This window comes from Manis pentadactyla, chromosome 5, assembly GCF_030020395.1.
Source record: "Manis pentadactyla isolate mManPen7 chromosome 5, mManPen7.hap1, whole genome shotgun sequence".
NCBI lineage: Eukaryota > Metazoa > Chordata > Mammalia > Pholidota > Manidae > Manis > Manis pentadactyla.
In genome coordinates this window covers 173,932,315-173,958,333 of record NC_080023.1, presented here as the reverse complement: position 1 = coordinate 173,958,333, position 26,019 = coordinate 173,932,315, and the positions used below count along the sequence as shown (strand labels likewise).

Genomic DNA, 26,019 nt, shown 5'->3' with positions numbered 1-26,019 from the left:
GAGGGGGAGAAAACCTGCTGTGTTATTATATTCATCAGATGTGGGTTGGTTTAGTTTGTCTTTGAAGACTTAATGAAGAAAAACATTAAAATGCATGGGAAGAGGTTATTAATCATGGTACCTGGTTGGAAAGTCTTCACAACGGGCATTGAAGGTAATGCTGGCTTATTTTAATGGATTTTGTGGAAAGTGAACCCAAATCTTGTTTGTGTGTATATTTTAGTAAACTCTTACTTTTATGGAGCAGTTCAACAAATCTAATACATCGTTTATAGATAAATAGTAATAATCTCACTGATAATCTCATTAATGTGGACTCAGATTTTCTAATTTTGAAAGGGGCCGGGATGTTGAGCCACACAAGGGAAAATGTTTACATATGTAAAAATTGTTAGTCAGTACTCGGAATAAAAGGCTCTATTATTTGCATATGAATATGACATTACTAGTGGGAATATTTTCCTTGGATTACACTAATGCAGTATTTTTCAGCAGTCAGTTGATGTTTACTGCTATTCCTATTTTAGGTTTATCTGTATACCACCTTATATTTCTTTATATCAAATAACTTCTTAAAACACATCTTAGAAAACTTAGATCAATTACTGGACATGAACCTTAACCATGATAATATCATAAGGCAAAAAATGAAATAACATTATTAAAGTCTAGATAGGCATAGTTGCCTGCAAAAGATTCTGAGCATCAGACCTGCTCCACATCACAAAGGAAGATGAACGGATGAGTTTTATGGAAATGTTCAGGAAGCAACTGGTGCCAAAGGGAACTTTCTTTGATTCAGTCACAGACTTGTAGGGAGAGAGGTTGTGTGCAGGCAGCACTTGGGGTTGTGCTGTCCATTCGCTGAGGCCAGACTGGCTGTGCGTGCAGCCTGCCTGGCTGGGGTCAGAGCTGCAGTCTGAGAGTGGGAACCAGCGATACAAAGGAGGCCAGGTCTCTGGCTCTGATTGGCCTCCAGCAGTCCCTTAATGCCAGATTCTGCCAGAGAGGTAGCAGTTAGATAACCTAATTAACACTAAGATTAAGACTAAAACTGTAATCCCATTTCTTAAAACAAAAATCCTGACAATTTGGGTTTCTTACTATTTCAGATGAATTTTACACACCTTTTCCTCTCTCTGCCCCTCCTTACATACTTAATATGAATCACCCAAACTTAATTCCACTGTATTCACTGTTAGGATAATTGAATATTTTTTCTTAAGTCATGTACTTTATATTGAATGTTAGAATCCGTTTGTTTCAGCAATTATATGATAGTTTTTGACCTGTTTTCTCTCTGTTCTGAAACTAAGATCTCTCATTTTTGCAAACAGAAGTTAATTAACTCACGTGTTGGCTGCTTGGTAACTCATGTTTTTGGGGGGCAGCTTCACATGGCTTTAGAGGCTAGCTGCTGCGCTTCAAGTTTGCTGTTGTGGAAAAGATTTTCTCAGCTTTCTCAAGCGCTGCTCGACTCATGAATTGAGTCCTGCTAATCAAAGTCTTGGAGATTGATTTTTACAGAAACCAATATTTATTAACTGTCATGTGCCAGGCATTATATGACGTGATCCCAGGTTTTAAAGGGTCCCCAAATATAGCTGTGGAGACAGAAACAGTCTACTTAAAAGAGTTAATAATATACCATTTGATGTAAAATGTCAAAACCTGACAACCGTGTGGTTCCATTTATCCTCCTACCTTTTTGCAGTTTTTGTTACACCTGCATGTTAGAAAGTCCATAATATGACGTTATAATTTTTGCTTTGTATTGCTTTAAACCATTCTACATATTTTGAAGAAATAAAGAGGAAAAATACTTTCAAAAATTTACCCACATATTTACTATTTCCAGTGCTCTTGATTCTTTTGAAGATTAAATTTCCAAATGGTATCATCTTCTTCAGCCTGCAGAACTTATTTTTAGCATTTCTTGTAGTCTATGTTGGCTATAATTATGTTTAAAAGGTGTATTAAAAATATTCTTAGTCTTTTTTTCTTTTTTAAAAAATCTAACAGTGTCTGTATTTATTTCATCTTTACTCCTGAAGGATATTTTACTGGATATCAGGCTCTGGATTGACAGTTTTTTCTTTCAGTCCTTTAAAGATGTGGTTCCACATCTTCTGCCTCCCCTGTTTCTGGTAAGGAGTCAGAGGTCACTTGAATCATTACTCCTTGTATGGAATGTTTGTTTTTCTCTGCTGCTTTCAAGATTATCATCTTTGGTTATCAGCAGTTTGACCATCATGTATGTAAGTGTGTTTTTTCTGTGTATCCATCTTGTTGGGGTTTGCCAAGACCCTTGATTCTCTACATTTATTTCTTTCACCAAATTTGGGTGTGTTTGGCCATCATTTTATCATCTCCATTTTGTTAAGTCTGCTCAGTCAATTTATCAGTTTCAGATACTGTTTCAATTTTAGAATTTTTACTTATGTGTCTTATTAAGTTAACATTTCTTTGCTGAAGATTCCTTATCTTTTCACTCATTATAGGCATATTTCTCTTAAACATTTTGTAATAGTTGCCTTAAAAGTCTGTATATAATTCCAACATTTGGGCCCTCTCACACTCAATCTGTTTTCTTTTTTTAAGCTAGTTTCTGTTTTTCTGTGTTTTCATTATTGAGTAATTTTGTATTGTAACCTGAATATTGTGAATATCATGTGCTGTGCAGTCTCTGGATTCTACTGTATGCCTCCAGGGAGTGTTGATTTCTGTTATGTTTTGCTTTATTTTAGTAGGCACTTACATTGACTGAGGTCAAACTGTTCCCTCTGTCTTTCCTTTAGTGGATAGTATCCCAAATCTCAATTCAGTTCTTAGCCTTAGCTCTGCTGTGGAATTGCCATACAAATGCCTGGTTTAGGTGCCAAGCCAGAGCTTGGGTGGAGTTTAATCTAGAGGCTTCCCCTCTCTGGTGTTTTCCTTTCCAGAATTCTCTGCACAGACTTTCTAGTGACTATGGTTGCCCTCAACACTGAAGATAGAAACATGAACAATATCAGTAATGTAGTGTGCTCAGTGATTTAATACTAGTAACAGCTGATATTTTCAAAGTGCTTATGTGTCAGATACTGTATAACTATCTGTCTGTTTATCTAATGTCATTTAATCTACACTACAACGATCATCTGAGGTATGCATCCATTTTAGGATAAGGAAAACTGAGAATCAGAGAGGGGCAATATTTATCCAGAGTTACTTATAAGGGGCAGACCTGGATTTCACAATCAGGTGTTTTGACTCAAGGCCCCACACTCCTATTGATTATATTATGCCTCTAAGTTCTTTTAAGTGAGAGATCTGGGATTTAATATTGAATTTTTCTGTTTTTTTTTAGATGCTTTTCTTTCCTGTTGGTGTTCTACAATGCATCTAAGTATGGATTTGTGATTAATCATTCAGCTCAGGATCTATATTTCTTCAAATTGAATATTCATCTTTTTTTCCATTCTGAAAAATTGTTAGCCATTATTTCTTTGGATATTACCTCTTCCTATTTTTACTAATCTTGGATTCATCTTAGACCTTAGCATTCCATAGTTCATTGCTCAAATTTCTGTCTCATATTTTCCAACTTCTTATTTCTCTGCACAGTGTTCTTGGGTGATTTGTCAGATCAGTTTTCCAGCTCACTAACTTTCTCTTGAGCTGTGTCTAAACTGCTATTTAAGCCAGCTCCTGAATTTTAAATTGCCTTGTTTTTAATTTCTACTTGGTTCTTTATCAAATGTTCCTGTTCCTCCCACTCCTTATTCTCCTCACTCTCTTTTTCATTTTGATACCTGTTTTTTAATCCTACTCATTATATGCATAATTATTCAATAGTCTGTTTTAGGTTTTTCTGATATTTGTAATTTTGGGGTGCAGATTCTCACTTGTCATGTCTGCTCAGTCTTTCTCTTTGTGGTTAGTAGCCATATATAGTTTCACATTTTTTTATTGCTTGTTTTATTTTCAGCAGGGATTGTTTTATGAAGTTACATACTAACTGGATTATGAAACTTTTTAGAAAAGCTTCTTGTTTGCTTCTGCTGGGTTGCCTGGAATTTGAGTAAATCTCACAGCAATCCTCTCAGGACATCAGTGTGGGACTCTTGCACTTTGCAGGAGGTGTGAATCAATCCAGACTTCACACTCATACGTCATAAGTTTTCATTCCCCAGAAGTGACTACCCCTTCCCCTACTGCTATCCTAACTGTAGTCCCTTTCTACAGCTGTCTTATATTGAGGGCTTGGTTTCAGGTTCATTACCCATATCTTGTATCCCCATTTAGGCATTAGAAATCTAGTGCCTTAGACCTGTGTCATGTCTTAATTGTTTACCATAGGGTATCAACTTCTGCTAGCTGCCTTCACTTTGATTTCTATCTTGCTTTCTGGTATTGGGGAATGTCCTCCTTTCTTCTTGAATTTTTAAATGTTACCTAATTTCTTTCTCTTTTTTTGTGGGACGGGTTCCTTTCTCTTGAACTCTACCATAAGTTGTTGGAAATCTCAGTAACTGCATTTGAATGTAGTTATCCAATGCCCATTCTCCTCTGGTAGTCTGCACTAGGTTAGGGTAATAATAATGGGGCTGGAAAACAAAGACTGATGTTAGAATCGAAATCAGAATGTCAGTTTATTATTTTTTAGAATGAGATGAATATTTGCCCAGAAGGCTAAGATATCCTGGTTGATAGGTCAGTAGCTTCCTGCTGGACAAAGTCTAGTGTAAGAACTTGACAGTGCTGGCTCAGCACCATTCAGGGGCAGATGGGACCGTACCCAGAAATGTAAATAGCCTGGCAATTTTAAGATACATTCTTACATACCTTTAAAATTAAGGTTTACTGAAGACCACATAACTCCCTGTGGATCTGAATTGGAATTCTCGGGAATTTGTCAAGATCACAAGGCCGCTTCGTAAATATGGAGTCAGAGCAAAGGAAGTTAGATGCTCTTTTAAGAGTTGTTTTCATCACAGCAGTGCCAGCAACTTGCCACGTATTTAATTCTAGCCTCTAGAGCCATCTTGGGAAGACTAGAAGCATGGACAGTCTTCTCACCTCTTTCTCCCTTTCTTTCTTTTACCTTTATTGACATCTATATAAATAATATTCACTGAAGTTTAATGCCTTAGCAAGTACAAATGAATCTTAACAAGTACATAGTGTTGTTCGACCACAATCAGGAGATAAAACATTTTCATGTCATGCCTTCTGTCACACCTTTCTCCACCCCTGACCTAAGGCAGCTACTGATCTACTATATATTACTATATTTTTGTCTTCTCTAGAATTTCATATTAGCAAAATTATGCAGATGAAGTCTTTTGTGCCTGGCTTCTTTCATATGGTTTTGAGATGTATCTATATTGTTGCCTATTAGTAGTTCATTCCTTGTCATTATTGAGAAGCAGTCCATGTATGGATATACAATGATTTGTCCACTTAGCAGTTGCTAGATATTTTGGTTATTTCCAGTTTTTGGCTATTATGAATAAAGCTGCTATGAACATACAAATACAAGTCTAAGTATAAACATATGTTTTCATTTCTCTGGTAAATACCTAGGAATGGGATTGCTGGGTCAGATGGGAAGTGTTTTTTTTTTTAAGTAACTGCCGAACCATTTTGGTAGCTTCTCCATTTTGCATTTCCACCAGCAACATGTGAGAGACCCAGCTGCCCTGTATCCATGCCAACATATTTAATATAGCCAGTTAAAAAAATTTTTATCCTTCCTAGTAGGTGTGTAGCATGATCTCATTGTGACTTTAATTAACGTTTCCCTGTTCACTACTGACCACTAATAATATTGAACATTTTTTCCTATGCTTAGCTGTCATTTGTATATCTTCTTTGGTGAGATGTCTGTTCAAATCTTTCCCCTATTTTTAAAATTGAGTAGGAGTCCTTTATATATTCTGGATGCAAATCCTGTGTCTTGTAAGTTTTGCAACTACTTTCTTCCCAGTTCGTGGCTCGGTGGTCCATTTTCTTAACAATGTCTTTTGAAGAGCAGAAGTTTGCAGTTTTGAAGAAGTTTAATTCGTCAGTATTTCCGGTTAGGGCACGTGCTCTCTGCGCCTTTCTAGGAAGTCGTCGCCTTGGCCTCCTCACACTTCCCTCTCTGCAGCTGGGACCCCTCTCGGCAGCCAGCTGCTGCCATGTCAGGCCTCTCCTTGTTGGTGTGCCTTCTCTGGAGGATCCTAGTCCTCTGCTGCCTGTTGAGGGCCTGAAAACTGTTTTTCACTGAGTTTTTTTCTAACTGTCTAGTTTTGTGAACCAGGAAGGTCTTTTGCCATCTTGGCAGGAAATGGGCTTCTCCTTCCCCTCCCTTCACTGGCCTGGGAGACCGTGACCCTCCCCTTTGGCCTCGTCGTTCTTTCAGCCTTCATCTTGGTGGGTGCTTCTGCACATCTTTTGAAGGAACATTGAGCTGAAAGGTGGAACATTGAGGTTCTAAGAATCCTAGCTCTGCTGCTGGCTTTGGGGGCACCTCTATTCATCTGTTTATAAAATGAGGGCATTTATCAAGGCATGCCCTGAGGTCTCTTCTTGCTTCTTTATGATTCTATATTACAGCATTCATTTTTTTGGATACTTGTTTTCACTCATGGAAGTTCCTTTTGGTGGTCTCATTGCTTCATTTCACTGCATTTCACTGAGCACCTAACTACCTGTCAGGTACCACCCCGACTGCTGGAGCTCACAGAGCCGCTGGGGGACAGACATGAGGCTGTCACAGAGCCTGGGGCCGGCGCCTTTGTGGGGAGTGTCAGGACAGAAGAGCCCACATTCCAGGAGAGGCTGTAGCTGGGGCCTGGCCTTTCCCTGAGGGTCAGGGGGGGCTCTTTGTCAGTGGTACCCAACCTGGGGTAGGGTGTGAGAAGTGAGAGCGTCCCAGGCCGTGGGAACAGCTTGTACAAAATGATGCGATGAAGGATTTGGGTACACTTGATGAACCAAGAGAAGGCCACTGTGGCTGAAGCCCAGACGGGAGATGGGGGGGATTTCTTTGAAAATTAAAATTAAAATTAAAATTTAGGTTTCCTCTCTGGCAGTGTAATGTAACGTCTAGAATCTGACTGTTGGAGTTCAAGTCTGACTGCCACCTGCTAGCTGTGTGACCTTGGGCAGCCTTCTTCCTCTAAGCTTCAGTTCCCTGAGCAGAGACCTGGGGAGGACATGGTAGCTCCAGGATTAAATGAGCTGCTGCCGTGTGGAGAGCTCTCCGCACAGCTCCTGGCTTATAGGAAGTGACCAATAAAGATGAGTCATTATCCATATTTTAAGGCTTATGACTTCTAATTCCTTGTATATAGTTAGTACTGGTTTATATAGTTGTTGTAGTAGAATCATTAGTATTCTCCAATAACAATTATTCCTTTGTGGAACTGATTGCCAGCTTCTTTAGTTCTCTGAAAAATAGAAGTTTTTGAGGAATGCCTGGGTTATTTTCTGTTCATTTAAAGCAGAGTTTCTTAACCCATAAAGTATACAGGGGGGCCTCAGAGGGTCTTCTGAAACCCCTGATACTATAAGAAGTTGTGAGTGTGTATGTCTGTGAATGTTCTAAAGGTTCCAAAGCTCTCTGTGACCCCAGAAGTTCAGGAACCACTGCTTTAAACCCAACGCTTTGAAGTCCACTCTAGGCTGCAGCCGTGCAGCTCTGTAAATATCTGCAGGGTGAGCTGCATGTTCCTCCTGGGCCCTGAAATGCACCAAGAATAGCTCATAGGAAGGGACTGTGGGCTTGACCCGTGTGGACCCGTTCATCCCTGGCGGGGATCATTCAGAGAAATGATGTCTTTGATTGTGTCATGCATATTTTTTCTACAAGTATGTAATTTTTTATTAAGATTCTCTCAGTAACTGTTAGACAGTGTAAAATTTTAATAAGTTCTGATTACTAGCCTAAAAGATTAGTGGAGCAAAAAAATGTGGTTAGTGTTTCCAAGAAAAGTAAGGACCTAGGCACAAACTTGTCATCTCTTATTTTAAACTATCACTTCCTGCCTAAATTAACCATGCTTTTCCTAGCTACCAGGTAGGAACCCTCTGCTTTTCTGTACCAGCAGTAATTCCCACACAGCTATTTCAGTACAAGCGATAGTAGGGAAGCATTTTCACCCTGAAACATGGGTGCATAAATGGCGGTGGCCAGGGTCAAGACTGGCCAGATCATGGGGGCCATATCCCTCTGGTCTTGACGTGTATGAACTCATGTGTTCCAGCATCCTGATGGAGCAAGAGGGGAGTTTGATATCCGCTCTGCATATGAGAACATGGACTTGTACACAGCTTAAATCACGTACTCTGGTCACACAGCTCTAAGTGGTAGTTGGGGGATTCATTCCATTCCAGGGATGTTTGTCTCTGGAGCCCATGAGTTCAACCACCCCACTACATTGGCGAGAGGGGGATGCCTGCCCTCAGTTGGGGATGCAGGGAAGAGCAGGCTTAAGAAGGAAGAGTGGGTATGACAGCAGGCTCATTTTGGGGCAGAGCAGGTTGGAGGAACCTGTTAGACATCCAGGTGGAGGGGTCTGGTTGGGTGTTGCCAGGCCAGCCATTTTAGACCTGTTTGCGTAGAACTCCGTGGCCATCTTTCCTAGGGTCGAGCTTCTTTGTGCATTTGCTTCTGGGCTCCCGATAGAGGAGAGGTCCCCATCTATGCTGATTGGAGGGCACTCATGCGTTAGACTGACAGCACTAAAGGAAGGGCGTCCAGCTTTTCTTTATGACTCTGGTATGATCACCCTTCTCTTGGATTATAAACCTGCATGCTTCATTTTAGATGAATTTTCAAGTTTGCAGTCCTCAGAGGCTTTAGCTGGGAAGGACTGCAGAAGTAGAAAGCAGGCCACAAGGCTGCATCTTCCCCCAAGTGTGACTTGTCGCAGTTGATGCACACTTGTAAGAGTGTTTTTTTCCCTTCTTCCCCTTTAGATGGATTTGAAGACTACGGTCCAGATTGCAACGGCATGAGGGTAACGACCTTCTTGGGCATTGCAGGCCAGGATAACCTGCCTCCACTCACTCCCTGGAAAAGTGTGCCTTCAGCGGTAACATCTTCAATCAGTAAGCTCGCCAGCCCTGTGCACACTTACAGCCCTCTGTTGTGTCTGGGGTAAGCTGACATTGGTGGCCACTTCCCTGTGACAGCTTTGAGGGGCCTCGTGATGAGGTGGAGTATGGGCTGTGTCCAGGAAGCTGGGATTCTGTCTGAATGGGACCATTTTATTAGACTTCTCCATTATTCCTGTTACTGTTTTACTGATCACCTGGTAAGCCAGGAAGGAAATGGTGATGCAATTTGATGGTGTGTAGATAATGAGGCTTGCTCCCTCGATTTTCCCACATGTGCAGTCCTCCAAGAACTGCGGTGTGTCCCGTCATTGGGACGCATAGGCTAGAGCACCGCTTGCTTATTGCAGTTTTGACTGTGCCATGCTTCACGGGCATTCATGCAGCTTATCCTGCCCTTGTCTCTTGTCTTTCCTTGTGGGGCTGGCAGGATTCTGCTCTGGCTCAGACCAGACCTCTTATTTTCAGTAGATGACTTGACAGTTTTTTCAAGAAGAAAGCAGAAACTGAGGCATCTTTTTCAATTTTTTCAATGCATAATTTGCCCAAAGCTGAATCTGAAGGCACCTTCCTTCCTGCCCCAGGGGGGACGCATCTCTCTTCCTGTCCCCCTTCCTCCGTCAGGTAGGCCATGTGCCTTCCTTGTCTTTCTCCTCGCGGTTACGCACAGCCCGTCCTTCCACTTCCAAAGCTTTGCATGTATTTCATTCTGAACTGTGCTCTGGATGTCTCTCCCTGTGCCTCCCTTGCATCTTCCCTTAAGTACACTGTTCTGTAAAGACTGGATGATACTCACGGAGTCTTTTTATTTACTTTCCATTCACTCTTACTTTAAAAAATTATATTCTGTGTCTTTTCATCTATTAAATCATAGAAGGCTCACAGCAGTTGCTGCTGAGTGAATCCAATTATTATCTCAATTTTACAGATAGGAAAATGATGGTTCTCTGAACAGTGTCTTGATGAGCAGTTCTTAATTTAAATGTAGTCTGTGCTTTATCAACCTTCTCTTTTATGGTTAGTACTTTTCCTGTTATGTATAAGAAACCTTTGCCTCCCTCAGGGCCACCAGGCTATTTTCTTGTATTGTCTTGAAGTGTAATTGTTTTCCCTTTCACACGTGGGTCTGCAGTCCACCCGGAATTGCTCTTTCTGTTTGTGTATGATGTGAGGTAGGAGTCACGTTTCATTTCCTTCCTATGGTATCCAATTGACCCGGTGCCGTTTAGTGAAAATACTACCTTTTATCTGTGCCTTGCATTGCCACCTTTGTCTTAAATCAAGTGCCTATATTGGGACTTTCTGGTCTGCTCCATCTGTCTGTTTAGCTATCATGGCACCAGGACCACACTGTCTTCATTACTGTGACTTCATCATCGAAGTCGTGTCTCAGGTAGAGTCAGTACTCCCTTTGTTCTTCTTCCTTTGAGATGGTCCTTTGCATTTCCAATGCATTTTAGCATGAGTTCATCAATTTCTAGAAAAAAAACAAACCCAGCTGGGATTTTCGTTGGAACTGCAGTGTGTCTAAAATCAGTTTATAAAGAATTGACATCTTTATAATATTTAGTTTTTTAATCCTTCCATTTTTCAAGATTTTCTTCAATTTATTTCTCTTTTTTGGTGTGTGTATGCACATGAACATGCAGACATAAAGAACTACGAGACTATAATACATAGTTTTCTGTTATAGAGAGCTTCTGTATCTTGTTAGATTTAGTTCTGGGTATTTGATCTTTTATGTGAATGTAAATTGTATCATTTCTTAAAATGTGTATTCTAATTGTTGCTGATATGTGAAAAATGAATTGATTTTTATATTGTGATTTTTGTCTCCACTGATTGTGCTAAGTCCACTTACTAATTTTAATAACTTCCCTGTGGATTTTTTAGGTTTTGTACATATCACAATGATCTTGTCTGAAAATGATGGTTTCATTTCTTCTTTTCCTATCAGTAAGCTACCTCTTACCAGCTTCAGAAAATTTACATTTCTGGTTTATATTTCTTTGTATTTCTAGTTTGCTAGAGATCATTTATAAATCTAAAAAATAATTCTGCACTTACAGAAAAGGTGCAAAAACAGTAGAAAGGATCTTTTACTGGATTCATCAATTGTTAACATTTTGCCACATTTGATTTATCATTCTCTCTGGATTTTTACATTTTTTTTTCCTGAACCTTTGTTGTAAGTTGTAGACATCATGTTGCTTTTCCCCTAAATCTTCAGAGGGCATTTTTCTAAGAACAGGAATAGTCACTTACAAAATCACGTACAATGATCAAAATCAGGGCATTTAACTTTGGTCTGATACGGTTATATAATACATGGATTTTTAATCAAATTTTTCCAGTTGTCCTAAAGGTGTCCTTTATGTCACGATTTTTATTTGTCTTTTAGGGCCAGAATCCAATCCAGCATCATGTGCTGCATCTGATACTTATGTTTTTTTAGTCTCCTTTTGTCTTTTAATGGTTTCTCAGCCTTCTTTGCCTTTCATGACACTATTGACATTTTTGAGGAGTACAGCTCATTTATTTTATAAAATAAACTTCCACTAAGAGTTTTCAAAAATCCTCAGTGAGATCTGAAATTTATGTAATACTTCTTTCACATCTATTGAGATTATCAGGTGGTTTTTCTTCTTAAATCTTATTCTTTATCAACTTTCCTTAAAACTTCGTTTATTGTGAAATATAACGCATTCAGATGATTGGATAAAACAGACATGTAAAGACTAAGGAGTTTTTATGGAACAGATGCCCGCGCAGCCCTCACTCAGGTCGCCCTGGAGTCTGCGCCCCCGCCATCCCTGACTACCTCTCCCTACCAGGTGGTGACCACTGTCTGGTCTTTATGTTCATCACATCCTTCATGTTCTTTCTAGTTAGCACCTAAGTATCTACCTCCAAACAATAGAATTTAACTTTATTGTTTCTGAACCTGGAATATATGAAATCACATGGGCTCTGTTATTTTTGTGGCTTTACGTAGAGTTTTGAGTTTGTTCCTTCTGTCGTGACAGTGTTCTGTTTGAATATACCAGCACTTACGCATCTAGTGCTATAGAGTAGTTCAAGTTTCCTCACCGTTACGAATGGTTTTGCTGTGAACAATCTGGCATATGAATCTGAGGGTGCATATTATGCATTTCTGTAGGACCTACATCCAGGAAGGCCTTCCTATGGGATGGGGTGTGCTTATCTTCTACTATAATAGATAGTGCCAGTGTTCCAAAGTGGCTGCATCAGTTTACACCCCCATGTTTGCCCTATATTTTATCTGCCAGTTGGTATTGTCAGCTTTTAAAATTTTAGCCAATTTGGTAATGTTAATTGTTTTGTGATTTTAATTCATATTTTCCTTACTTCTGAGCTTGAACACCTTCTCATAAGTTTGTTGGACATCTGTATTTCTTTTTTGTGAGGTGCCTGTTTAAATATTTTGTTTGGGGGGTGGGGGAAGATGGATTATCTGTCTTTTACTAGTTTCTAGTTCTTTATATATTCTAGATTTCAAACTTTTGTCAGTTATGTATGGTAAACATTTTCTCTCATTCTGCAGCTTGTTTAAGCTCTCTTTGTGCTGTTTTTTTTTGTATCCAGAAGATGTTTATTTTAGTGTAGTTAAATTTATCAGCGTTTTCCTTTATCCTTAGTGTATTTTGAAGCTTCCTTAAAATGTCTTCCTCCACCCGAAGATCATAAACATAATTGTTTTATATTTCTATAAAGGCTTTATTTCTTTTTCTTTTTACAGTTAGGTCTGTAATCTATCTGAAATTAATTTTTGTTCATTGTGTGAAAGAGGGGTCCAGCTTCATTTTCCTGATTGTCTCAATACTCCTTTCAGCAGTGTGTCCTCTTCCCAGTGCCCTGGCATGCCACTGCTGTTAGAGTCCAGTATCTGTTCATAGTGATCTTGGTTTGGACTGTCTTTTCTTTCAGTGTCTCCCCCGCAGCCAATACCACACTGTCTTAATTTCTGTAGATTTATAAGTCTTGATATTTGATCAAGCAAGACTTTCCACTTGGTTTTTCTTCTTTGATGTGACTTGTTATTCTTGGTCCTTTGCATTTCCATGTAAATTCCAAAATCAGCTTATGAGATTCTAATAAAACAAAACACCTGTTAGGATTTCTGTTGGGTTTGGGCTGAATCTATAAGTCAGTTTGGAGAGAATTGTCCTCTTGATAAAGTTAGACTTATAGTCTGTAAACATGGAAATGTTTCCATTTATTTAGGTTCTCTTCAATATCCTAGTAAAATTTGATCATTTTCTCAGTAGAAGTTTTGTGCTTTTTTTGCTAGTATATTTTAAAGGACATCCAAGACATCATGTCATTTTATTTAAGACTTAAATCTAACTTCAGTGTCATTATCATACTCAACAAAATTAACAGTAATGCCTTCCAGTCTACCAATCTACGTTCCATTTTCCCTGTCTCAGAAGTGCCTGTGTATGGTTGGTTTGCTTGACTCATGAGCCAAATAAAGTCTACACATTTCATTAGGTAGATGTGTCTTAAGTCTTTTTTTTCCTTTTGATCTTAAATCTCTTTTCATCTCTAATTGGTCTTTCTTCTCATCTTCCCCCTACATCATTTATTTGTTGAAGGGATCATTAGTCTTAGAGAGTTTTGCACATTCTGGTCTTGGTGGTCATTATTCTCATGGTGTAATTTAACACATTCCTTTGTTCTTTTTATTTTCTGTAAACTGAAAGTTACACTTAGAGACTTGATTAGATTCTGCTTCAATTATTTTTTTCTTGACCAATACTTCATATATTGTTTTGTGTACTTCTTATTACAAAATATCAGGAAACTATGTCTGGTTGTCCCACTTTTAGAGATGTTAATATTGAGCAATGGGCACGGGTGTCTCATTCTTCCATTATAAAATTCCTCACCAACCTTTCTTTAATGATTTTATTCGTCACAAACAATCATTTCTTAGATCTGTTACTTCCTTATGTATTGGAAATGGCAGCTTTCTTTTTATTTCTGTGAAATTTGTAGGATGGCCGTATTTTCTATCCTGTTATTGGCTATTGTTGCCTTTTCTCTTTTTTCCCTGGATAATTCTCACCAGATAATTACCAATTTTATTAATTATTTCAAAGAATCAAGTTTTTGGCTTTGATATATTCTATTATGTGTTCATTTTGTAGTTCAGTAATGCTTCTCTAATCTGTGTTATTTTCTTCTTTGGAATTTTTTTTTGCGGTGGGTGGGGGAATTTAATTGCTATTCTTTTTCTTGTTCTTGTGAGAGATGTTTAACTCCTTATTCTTTGGCCTTTCTTTTATAACATCTGCATTTTACATTGTAAGATTGCTGTTAAGTACTATAAGTACTTAAGTATTATATTAGCTGCATCCTGAAGCTGGTATCAATGTTTTCATTACCTTTTAGTATAAAGTCCTTAATGATTTCTCATTTGACCAAAAAGTTATTTAGAAGTATATTTTAATTTCTAAATATTTGAAGGTTTTCCAGGTGTCTTTCTGTTATTTGATTCTTAGTTTAAGCCTTTTGTGGTCAGAGAACATACTCTGTATTATTTCTGTTCTTTTAAATTTGTTGTTTATTTTATGGGCTCAGAATCCGCTCTAACTTGGTAAACTGTTCCATGTGCACTTGAGAAGAATGGGCTTCACAATGTTTCTGAGTAGAGTGTCTTACAAATGACAAGTTGGTTGAAAACATTGCTCGGGTCTTCTAAATTCTTACTTATTTCCTGGCTACTTATTCTGTCAATTACTGAGAGAGAAATGTTGTACTCTTCAACTAACTTTGGATTTATCTGTTTTTCCTTCAGTTCTAACAGTTTTGGTTTCATGTATTTTGAAGCTCTGTTCTTAGGTACATATACATTTAGTATTATTCTGTTTTCCTTGTTTAAATTGACCTATTTATCGCTGTGTCATGTCCCTCTTTATTCCTAGTAATATTCCTTTTTCTGAAGCTTACTGTGTCTGATATTAAATTTATACTCCAGCTTTTTTTTTATTAAGGTATCATTGATATACAATCTTATGCTCAGATTTCACATGAGCAACACTGTGGTTACTGCATTCCCCCCTGTTATCAAGTCTCCACCATATACCCCATTATAGTCACTGTCCATTAGCATAGTAAGATTCTCTGTGCTATACTTCCTCCCCTGTGCCCCCACTATATTATGTGTGCTAATCATAATGCCCCTTAATCCTCTTATCCCTTCCTTCCCACCCACCCTCTCCAGTCCCTTTCCCTTTGGTAACTGTTAGTCCATTCTTGGGTTCTGTGATTCTGCTGCTGGTTTGTTCCTTCAGTTTTGCTTGGTTGTTATGCTCCAAAGATGAGTGAAATCATTTGGTACTTGTCTTTCTCTGCCTGGCTTATTTCACTGAACATAATACCCTCTAGCTCCATCCATGTTGTTGCAAATGGTAGGATTTGTTTTCTTCTTATGGCTGAATAGTATTCCATTGTGTATATGTACCACTCTTCTTTATCCATTCATCTACTGATGGACACTTAGGTTGCTTCCATTTCTTGGCTATTGTAAATAGTGCTGCGATAAACATAGGGGTTCATATGTTTTTTTAAATTTGGGATTCTGTATTCTTAGGGTAAATTCCTAGGAGTGGAATTCCTGGGTCAAATGGTATTTCTATTTTATACTCCAGCTTTCTTTTGATTAGTATTTGTATGGTTTATTTTTGTCCATAGTTTTATTTTTAACCTACCTACATCTTATATTTAAAATGTGGTTATTGTAGAAGGCGTATAGTTGGGTCTTGCTTTTTTATCCAATTTAATCGTCTCAGCCTCTTAATTTGAACATTTAGATCATTTACATTTGATGTGGTTTGGTTTAGATTTGCCATCTTGCTGTGTGTTTCAATTCCTCTTACTATTTTCTTCTTTTCCTGCCTTTGTAAGAAAAATTAAAAGTTTTTTATAATTCCAATTCATCTTTTCTATTATTTACTATTACTTACTAGTTATACCTCCTTTTAAAGGTTTTTACTGATTTTTTTAGGGATTATGCCTCTCTGCATATAGTGCAAGATACAGTGTGAGAACCATGCAACAGTAGAGCTCTTTCTTGCCCCTCTCTTTTGTTCTGTTGCTTCCCTACATTTTACTTCTATGCAAGTTATAAAACCCATAGTACCTTGTTACTGTATTTGCTTTAGTCAACTCTCTTTTAAAGCAATTAAACTAAGAAACAGATTTTTTGTATTTGCTATCATTTTCACAATTTCTGTGTTTTAATCTCTTTTGCTAAATGTGCGTTTCTATCCTGTATGCTTTTGCTTCAAGAACTTCAGCAATTCTTGTTAGTTCAAGACTGCTGCAATGAAGTCTCAAAGCTTTTGCCTGAAAAGTCTTTATTTCACTTTCACATATCTTCTCTAATTAATAGACTTAATTTTGAGCGCAATCGTACAGAAAAATTGAGCAGGAAGTTCCCCTATTCCTAACTGTCCAAGCATGTCCAGCTCTTCCAATAGACCGTCAGCATATTAATCACACTTATTTTAAACCCCTTGTCTGATCGTTCCGATGCCCAGCGTCCCCACTCGCCCGGTCTCTCTGCCTGACTCCTGCTTATCCTCTCTGGCTCGTGCCTCCCTGTTCTTCTCTGTCTTAAGGGTCTTGTCACTTTCATCATTATCAGTTTTCTTGCCTACAGCTGCGTCCAAACTGGGAGCTCCTTCAGGGCAGGGTCTGGAACCTGCTCATTCTGTACTACAGGCTTCTTGCCCTGAGAGTAAGGCTGTTTGGGCTCAGCTCAAGATTGTGACTACATGAGTGCATAAGGGAGAGAAGAGGCTAGGACGCGGAGGGTCACCTCCATGGTTACATTTCCAGGGAGCACTGCCATGTAAAATCGAGCCATCCTTTGTCTTTATATTTAAAAAAAAACTCACAAATATAATATACACTCAAAACATTCAACAATTTCAGGAGTTAAATAGTGAGAATTTCCCTCCCTCTCCGACTACAATCTAGGGTAATGGCTGTGAACAGTTCAGCACATAGCCTTCCACAGTTTTCCCTAAATGAGTGTATGTATGTTTGAGTGTTTCTGTGTACATGTATTGCATATATATGCAGAAACATAATTTGTGTTAAGAAATGGACTTGTTATCTGTGTAAAATTCTTCACCTCATTTTTCATTTAATGTGTCCTGGGCATCTTCCCAGCTCAGTGCATTATCTACAGGTGACTTTAGAAGTTGTTACATAGTATGCCAGTGTATAGGTGCACTGTAATTTATTTAAGCTTCCCTCTTTTGGTAGATATTTAGATTGCAATTCTTTGCTTATGTAGTAATACTGATGACTAATATGGGAAGGGCTTATCATGAGCCAAGGACCATGCTATGCATTTCCCATGAATGTCATTTAATCTTCACAATGCTTTTTTAAGCGTACATGGTTGTTCTCTCTCCTTTCATCTCATTAGTGTAGCTGACACGGAGCAGTATTAGGATTGAAGCTTCTAGACTCTGCTCTTCCACATTGACCTCTCCAGGTCATTCCAGCATAAAACAGCTGGGTTTTCCAAACTGTTGGTGCTAAAGCACCAGTTTGTTTGACCCTTTAGCTCTCTCCCATTCTATATTCACTGTGGTGAATTTGCCTCTGCTTTGGGGGCCCTCTGTTACCCATTTCCTTGCTTTCCCTGAGAGGGCAGGTCCCTTGGGACCACTTGAGGCTGGATGCAGATCTGTCTATCCATTCTCTGGCCCTAGATGCAGGTTGGGGATCTTGGTTACTTGATTTCCCTGGGGAGGCTAACATGAATGTTGACCAGTGAGGTGTAATCAGGGACTTTAAAGCATCCGTTTCAACTTGCTCAGACCTCTTGGCTGCCAGATCTCGACTTTTCATCCCGGGGGTGGCATAAGTCTCTCCATGGATGGGCCTTATTTGATGGGTTTCTTCCTGTAGTATGCTGGGCCAAAAACTGCCTCACATTTCCAGGCTTCTTTTCCTGAAAATCAAGGTCAGGTTTCAACTTCAGCTAATTCTCCTGATGCATGGCCAGAAGTGATACGTATTGTTCCTGGATTGTCAGGTACTCAGAGGAGCAGACAGCGGCAGGTAGGTGCTCCTTTCCATTTGCCCAGAGAAGCCATTTAGGAGCTCCAGTTCCTCCTCTTGTATGTGAGGCCTCCAGGCCACCATAAGACCCTGCTGGTCACACTGGCTTTGTTTGAATGTCTTTGTCTAAAACAGCTCTATTGAGGCCTGTTTTTCATGCAGTAAAGTTCACCTGCTTAACATGTGCCGTGAGTTGAGTTCTGGTAGATGTATACAGTCATGCAGCTATCACCATAATCACCTCTGCGCATACCCACCACCCTTTGTTTTCTGTTCGCCCTTCTGCAGTCAGTCCCTCACTCCATCACCAGCATGGGCCATGCAACCACTGATTTGTTTTTGGATACTAAAGTTTTGCCTTTTCTGGAATTCCATGTAAATGGCATCACATGGCATGCAGTCTTCTCTGTCCTGCTTCTTTCCCTTAGCAGAATGCATTGAAGTCAGTCCCTGTTGTGACTGGTTGTTTGTTCCTTTTGGCAGCTGAGTAGTATTCCACCATATGGACATTCGGTGTTTTGTGTATGCATTTCCCATTTCAGGAGCATTAGGGTTTTCCAATTTTGTGGCTATTTTGAACAATGCTAATGTGAACATTTCGTGTACAAGTCTTTGTGTGGACATACATTTTCATTTCATTTGGGTAAATACCTAAGAAAGAACTGCTAGGTTAAATGATAAATGTATATTTAACTTTTTGAGGAACTGCGAAATTGTTCTCCAAGTTACCTGTGCTATTTCACATTCCCACCAATGATGTCTATGGGTTCCAGTTGTTCCATATTTTTGCCAACAATGGGTATTGTTACAATTTTAGTTCTCTGGTGAATGTGGTATTACTCATTGTGGCTTTTTATTTTTGTTTTTTGGTCTTTGGATTTTGTTTTGTCTTTAAACCTTATTTTGAAATAAGTTTAGATGTACCTAAGAGTTGCAAAGCTAGTGCAGAGAATTCCCTATACCTTCTTGTGCAGTGGTTCTCAATCAAGTGATTTAGCCCCTAGTGGACATCTGGCAATGTCTGAAGACTCTTTGGGCTGTCACATCAGGGGCTGGGGGCTGGGTGCAGCCAGGGGGTTGTCACTGATACCTAGTGAGCGCAGCCCGTTTGAGACTGAGATCTGTCCATGGCCCCTTGGGCTGTTTCTTTCTGTGCTTATTGGTTACCTGACTCCCTCCCACTGGCATGGGTCCTCTCTTCCAAGTCTGTGTAGCCTGAAGAATCAGAAAAGGAGAAAAAGATTTTCCCATGTCCCAAGTGGACAGTTTTGACTTCTGATGACCATCAGACTGGAGGACCTGGGTCTCGTTCCTGTAGGGTGTTGACCCACATTAGAATAAACATCTGTGGATGGTCCTAGGCAGTCTCTCCTCCCTCTGGAGGGAGGTCTCCGACTTGCCTTTGCTCCCTGGTCGTATTATCTGCACTTAGCACAGAGCTGGGAATTAGTGCACCGGCAGTGTTACACATGTAACTGTACGGATCATTTCTCATCTCCACAGTCAGATTATTGCCAGAGGGCTACTTGATGTCTTCAGGGACTTCCATAACAATGAGGACGATTTCTTGATGGTCATGGAGATTGTGGTCCAACTGTCAGAAGATGCAGGTTTGTACAAGGCTTGTACGCTTTTATTTTCCATTCGTGCATTTTCAAGAAACTGTATACAACCAACGATAGCTGATTTTTTTAAAAAGCCCTGTTTATTAAACAAAGCATTTTAATCAATGTGTAACCATGAATGGATTTTGTCAGGAAGAATGGGCATCTTATTTGGTGTCAGATTATCCTTATTTTTAGAAAATTAGAATGACTAATAGCTATGAATGCTGTTGGTCCTGTCTGTTAGGCCTTTGGTATTTCATGAGTTTGCCAGACTTTGGCTGCTAAGAAATCCAAATCAAAAGAAGTTATTTGGATTAGAATAATCCCAGTCATTAGTTTCTCACCTATGATCTTTGTAGGCTAATCTGCTTTTTCTATCTCTTTCCACCTCTCCATGATTGCCGTCCTAGATGAAAAGCACATTGCCTTGTGGCAGACCCCAAGGGGCTGTGTGCCCCCTCCCCTGCCCACACTTCCACACACAGTAAAGGTGAGCAAGGTGAGTGAGCAGTGGCGTTGCCAGTACTGACCGCGGCTCTGCACAACCACCCCGACCCCAAACACTCATGATGACTGGTGAACAGCTTCAGAAAGTTGTGGAAATCTACGGCTTGTTTTAAATTTTGATCATTTTAACTGAAAATAGAAAAATAAGCCTTTCATGTAGCTCCCATATTAGTTTAAAATATTCATATGAATGTGACATAATGCTTTTAAAAAGGCCCAAGTGGATGTTTTGAGTCTTTAAATGGATTCCCTTTGTAAATGAGTCACCATTTACAGTGCTGAGGCAATTATATACTTGTGTTAACTTTAATGTGGTATATTAGAGCTAGAGCTGCTCTTTCGTTTCTTGCTTTGCCTTAGAAATAATTGGGATGCACGGATTGTGGGGGAGTGCATTTACGAAAAAATTATTTATGATGTATACATTCTGGCTGGAATTTAAATAAGCACAACCATAGATCTGGCATATATGCCATTAGCTGTAATGGCTTTTGGACGCTGGCCCAGCATGCAGGCTCCTCGCTCCCTCCTCAGTTTATATATGGGTTGTTATAATAGAGTTGTCATTCTCTCTTCTTTCTATGTTTTTATATTGCCGTATAGCTTATTAGCTTTTTAAGCCTGTCTGTAGCATAAATACTCTAAATGGGAAATGATTTTTAAACTGCATTTATCTAATTTCCTTGATGAAGTTTTTCAGTAAGAAAAGCTAGAAACTATCAGTATATACCATATACGATGCTTGGCTTATTCTTATTTAATTCTTTTTTTTTTTTTTTTTTTTATTGCTGCAGAGCCCACAGTGCGGACTGAACTGATGGAACAGATTCCTCTCATTGACATTTTTTTTACAAGAAAACAAATGAAATTTTCCAGTGGTGTTCTCCAAATATCTCACACCCATTGCAGTGAGGTACCCCACAGATCTGAACCGTCAGGTGTGAAACTCTCTGACCTTGAGATCTTGGTAGCAGATTCTCTTGAGTCTTATTTTCACTGATGTTCACAAATCAGAAAACAGCTTTGTGCCCAGTGACTCAAGAACAAAAGTCCTCTGTGCCTACGTCCTCCAGTCACGCAGGAAATGGGCAACTACCATTATCATGAAATACTTCTTTTTTTTTTTTAACTTGTTATTATGGAAAATTTTAAACACATACAGCGGTAGAAAGAATATTAAAATGAATGCCTACATACTCTTTACCCAGCTTCCACTGGCATTAACACTGGACTGGTCTTTTTCCATTTGTTTTACCCAGATAAATCCAATCCAGATAAAAGCATTTCCCAGATGCCACATCCTCTCAACTGTAAATGCTTTAGTATTGCTCTCTAGGAAACATAGACACTTGTAAAAATATGTGTATCACAAGTATAAGGATTAACAATAGTTCCTTGATATCATCTAATATCTGGTTGTTATTCACATTTTCTCATAAAACTGTTTTTTGCAGATAGTATGTCAAATCAGAGCACATACATCCACACACTGGATCTGGTCGATGTGTCAGTTTAATTTATGACAGTTAATTTTAATTTAATTAAACAAATATATAATAAGTAAATATATTATAATATATATGTTACTATAATTATACTTTATAAATTACTTAATTTGTAACAGCTCTCCCCCCACCCTCTTTTTTTCCCTTACTCTTTATTTTTTGGGGAAACTAGGTTATTAGTTATAGGATTTCCCACATTTGAGATCTGGCTGACGGCATCTCCATAGTGTTGTTTGAAATGTTCTTCTATTTCCGGTATTTCATACAAACTGGTGGTTAAGTGTAGAGTCTCAGTGAGACTTGGAGGTTTTGGTAGTATGGTGATAGTACTTCTCAGGTGCTGGTGTGTCTTCCTGCTGTTCGAATCTGGAAGCACAAAAGCCGTGTGGTCACTGGATTCTGACTCTGTCAGCCTTATCTGTTCACTACCAAGTCACGATAACCTATGAGCAACCATTGCTGATTGCTGCCCAGACCCAGGCCTTCATTAGAGGTTGCAAAGCTGTGATGCTCTGATTCCAACCCGTATTAACTTAATAGCTGGACTTCTATAAGGAGCTTCTCCCTCAGCTGCTTGGAAACCCTGAAGACCTGTTTGTCTAAGGGAAGACAGGATAAATAATTTTCCTTTTATTTACCAGTCTCTAGAATAATTAGTTGGTGTCCTAAAATCTACAAAGGTTGCCAGTTAGTTGTTTAAAATTTGTTTATTTTGTAGTGGTCTTGTGAACTCCTGAATTTTAACATATTAGACGTGTTTTAATCTGTCTTGGTTGTTACTCTTTTCTGTGATCAAATTGTCCTAGCTTCAAGCGGGGGGCACTCTTTAAGTTGGGTCCTGAATCTTCCTGAGGTGACCCAGTAGATTTTGATAACTCACTTCTACCTAGAATCAGCCAATTCTGCAAGGAGTCCTAGTTCCTTTATGGTGGAAGTGATAATAAGAAACCAGGATGTGGGTACTGGGGGTGCTCATTGCTATAAGATTGGTCATCGCTTCTAGTGACAGAGCAGTTTGTTTTCTTAAAAAATATATATATTCTTCACAAGTTAATGTTGATATTTTCAACTCGAATTTAAGATTATAGGGCTTTTACTTAGTTGATTTTATATTTGTATCTCTCCTTTTTAAACATGGTTCAAATCTTGCCTCTTAATGGCATTAATGTGTGTGTGTGTGTGTATCCAAAATAAAAATACCAGTATTCTTACTAATAGTGTGGTAGGATTACTGAATATAGTTTAAGATCTCTGAACAGTTCTTTTGTTTTTCAGTTATCTCCCATGAGAGATGTACAGTCACACCAACATTACAGTGTTTTTTTTTTTTTTTTTAGATAATTATTTTTTATTGAAGGGTAGTTGACACACAGTATTACATTACATTAGTTTCAGGTGTACAACACAGTGATTCAACATTTATATACATGATAATTCTAGGTACCAGCTATCACCATACCAAGTTGTTACAATATTTTGACTATATTCCTTATGCTATACATTACATCCCGGTTGCTTATTTATTTTACAATTGGAAGTGTGCATTACAGTGTTTTAAAGTCACATTCATTAACCCTTCTCTTTGCTGTTAAGCTGCCAACTCATTTGTTTTCATTTATTTATTATTTTTAGGAATTGCTTTAGCTTTTACATTTGGATTTGATTTAGACTTATAATTATTTAAAATGTTTTCGTGTGATTCTAAAATTAAAACTGTGCAACAAAGTACATTCAGAGAATGTTTCCACCCGTATCCCTCCTACTTGTTCTTTTCCCTCCCCTGTAGTTGCCATTTTATAGGTTGTAGTGTATTCTTACCTTTAAAAATGACATGCAAATAACTCAAGGCAAATGCACGTATGTTCTTGTGTTCTGCACCCCGCGTGCCTCTCTCAGGTGGGAAGTGGCTTGCTGTCGCTGGTGCTCTGTCTCTTGCTCTTCCTGTGGTTGAGGGCATCCTGGAGACCTGTCCGTAGCAGTCTAGGGAGGCTTCCTCCCTCCTTTGCCTGACAGTGTTGTACTCCTTTGGGGAGTGTAGCATGGCTTACTGAGAGACATTGGGTTATTTCTACTCTTTTGCACTTTAAAATTGTTGCAACAAATAGCCTTGTAGCAGTTCTGTTTGTGTCAGGTTATTTGGGTAGATGGAATTCCACAAAGAGTAAATATGTTTGTAATTTTAAATGATATACCAAGTTTTCATTATTGTTATTTTCAAGAAATCCCACAATTTTGGCTTGTATTTCTCCCTTTGTCCAAGTATTTTTAAAAGAGCAAATACTCACATTTAACTGCTGAATAGTGTGACGGGATTAAATGTACTTTTCAAATAAGGAAAAACGTCACCTGTTTCCACTCTCCTGACACCGGTACTTTGATTATTTTAGCACTTTCTTCTCTAGCTGCTTATGTTTCTTCCACATAGGTTTAAGCATAATGTGACGCAATTTCTCCCATCCACTCATTCACTCAAATGGTTTCTGAGTGCCCATTATGAGCCGCGCGTGGTCCTTGTGCTGAGGATAGGAGATGAGTAGGACAGATTGTGTACCCAGAAAGCTAAACCACTGTGCGTCTCTGTCATCGTCATAGTTTTAATTTTGTTGAATGCTTAAGTTTCTTTGGCTTTTGTACTGTAGATGCAGTGAGCATAATAATGGATGTGTTTTTCTTTTTCTGTTGGCTTTTTTTCCCCTTTAGGTACATTCTTGAAAATGAGATTTAGTGGGTTGGGGGATCTGACATTTCCTTGACCTTTGTCGTATGTCATTTCCATGTAGTCAATTCCAGAACCGTAGAAGGAAGAACCCAGGGCATCTGAGCCAGGCCCTCGCCTGGAGCCTGATACTCAGCCTGGGTCTGCTGGAGCTGTGTGAGAGGCCAAGAGCAAGCGCTCCCGACCGGGGCCCTGCTGCTCAGGCCCTTCAGCTGCCCCCTGCCCCTGCCCACACCAGCGGGCACTCCTTCTTCCCTGGGGGCCTCAGGACTGCCTGGCCTCTAAAGCCCCAGAGATGACCTCCCACTCTCAGCACAGCTGCCCTCCTTTCTTCCCTGCCACCGCCCTGAGCCTTCCTGCCCGGAGGCCTCTGGAGCCCTGATTCCCAGCGTCCTCCTGCCTGTGCTTCCTGCCCTCCCTCCGCTGCCCTCCTTCTGCTGCCCTCCCTCACCCGCCGTTGCAGGCCCAGCCCCACTGTCAGCCTCCATTCTGCCCTTATGACAGTGCCCTTCTCCAGCCCGCCAGACTCCTCCGGGTTGCCAAGTGTGGCGGGGGTGCCCCGTCGCGCATTGACTGGGGCCATTGCAGACGTGGGGGTTCACGTTGCAGCTGGGCTCATGGCACTGCTCGGCCATCCTGTCACAGGTCCCTCAGCAGCTGCTTTTCACCTCATCCTTGGCAGCCCTTTTAGACCTTGGCCACTCTCATCAAGCCTCTCCACTCACCCTGCGTCGTGCCAGGCAGGCGACCTTGCCTTTTACTGCACAGAGGAAAGAGGCCTTCAGCCTTCATGCCCTGTCTTAGTGAATGGAAGCGCCACCTACTGTGTGCAGGCCCCCAGAGCCACAGCCCGGGAACCGTTGACATCCTTGCTTCTCGTCCCTCCTACCTCTGGTCAGACCCATACCGCGTCCCCTTGCTTCCATAATAAAGACACAACCCCTTGGGAGCACCGCTCTTCTCTGTTCCTGTCCTCTTTAAACAGAAATATGATGAAGTCACGCCATGTTTCACTGAACATTCCTCAGACTCCAGATGCCCTCAGACACAGCCCGGACGCCTTCACGGGCCACCTGGCCGTCCTGCTGCCGCCGCTGCGGGCACCAGCCCCGTCGCTTGCACTCTGACGGTGCTGACCTCGCCCCTTCCACACGCCCCTCCTCTCTACTCCCTTCAGTCTCTGCGTCACTCTAACAGACGGCTGGGCCACCGGGAGTCATTCTCTGGCCCGAGAGTGGCCATGCCAGTCCCCCAGCAGCTGCATCTCAGGCCGGCCCGCCTCCCCGTATTCACCATCAGGGTCTGTTCGTGGCCACTGAGCCTGCAGTGACTCGTGAGCGGTGAGATCCGGGCTTGACTCCTGCGAACAGCCGCCACTCCTCGCGCTCTGTGACCGGCCGTGCTGCGGGATCCGCACAGATCACCCCGTTTCCTCTTCCTAACCACCCTGTGAGGTGTGGGCACACACAGTCATTCATCCTCATCTTGG

General features: G+C 40.1%; 1 protein-coding gene across 4 annotated transcripts in view; it reads left to right on the top strand.

The window, feature by feature from the left end:
* The window catches only part of LOC130683913 (putative serine/threonine-protein phosphatase 4 regulatory subunit 1-like), a 58,743-nt gene that overhangs the window by 12,703 nt on the left and 20,021 nt on the right, over positions 1-26,019 (top strand). For 2 of the 4 annotated variants that reach the window (XM_057503107.1, XM_057503108.1), the window contains 3 exons: positions 8,950-9,130; positions 19,699-19,805; positions 21,104-21,247. In XM_057503107.1, coding sequence (XP_057359090.1) covers positions 8,950-9,130; positions 19,699-19,805; positions 21,104-21,247 — 432 coding nt within the window. Of the gene's footprint in view, positions 1-8,949; positions 9,131-19,698; positions 19,806-20,212; positions 20,302-21,103; positions 21,889-26,019 lie in introns of those variants that run through there. The other 2 variants (XR_008998033.1, XM_057503109.1) reach the window with 2 other exon arrangements.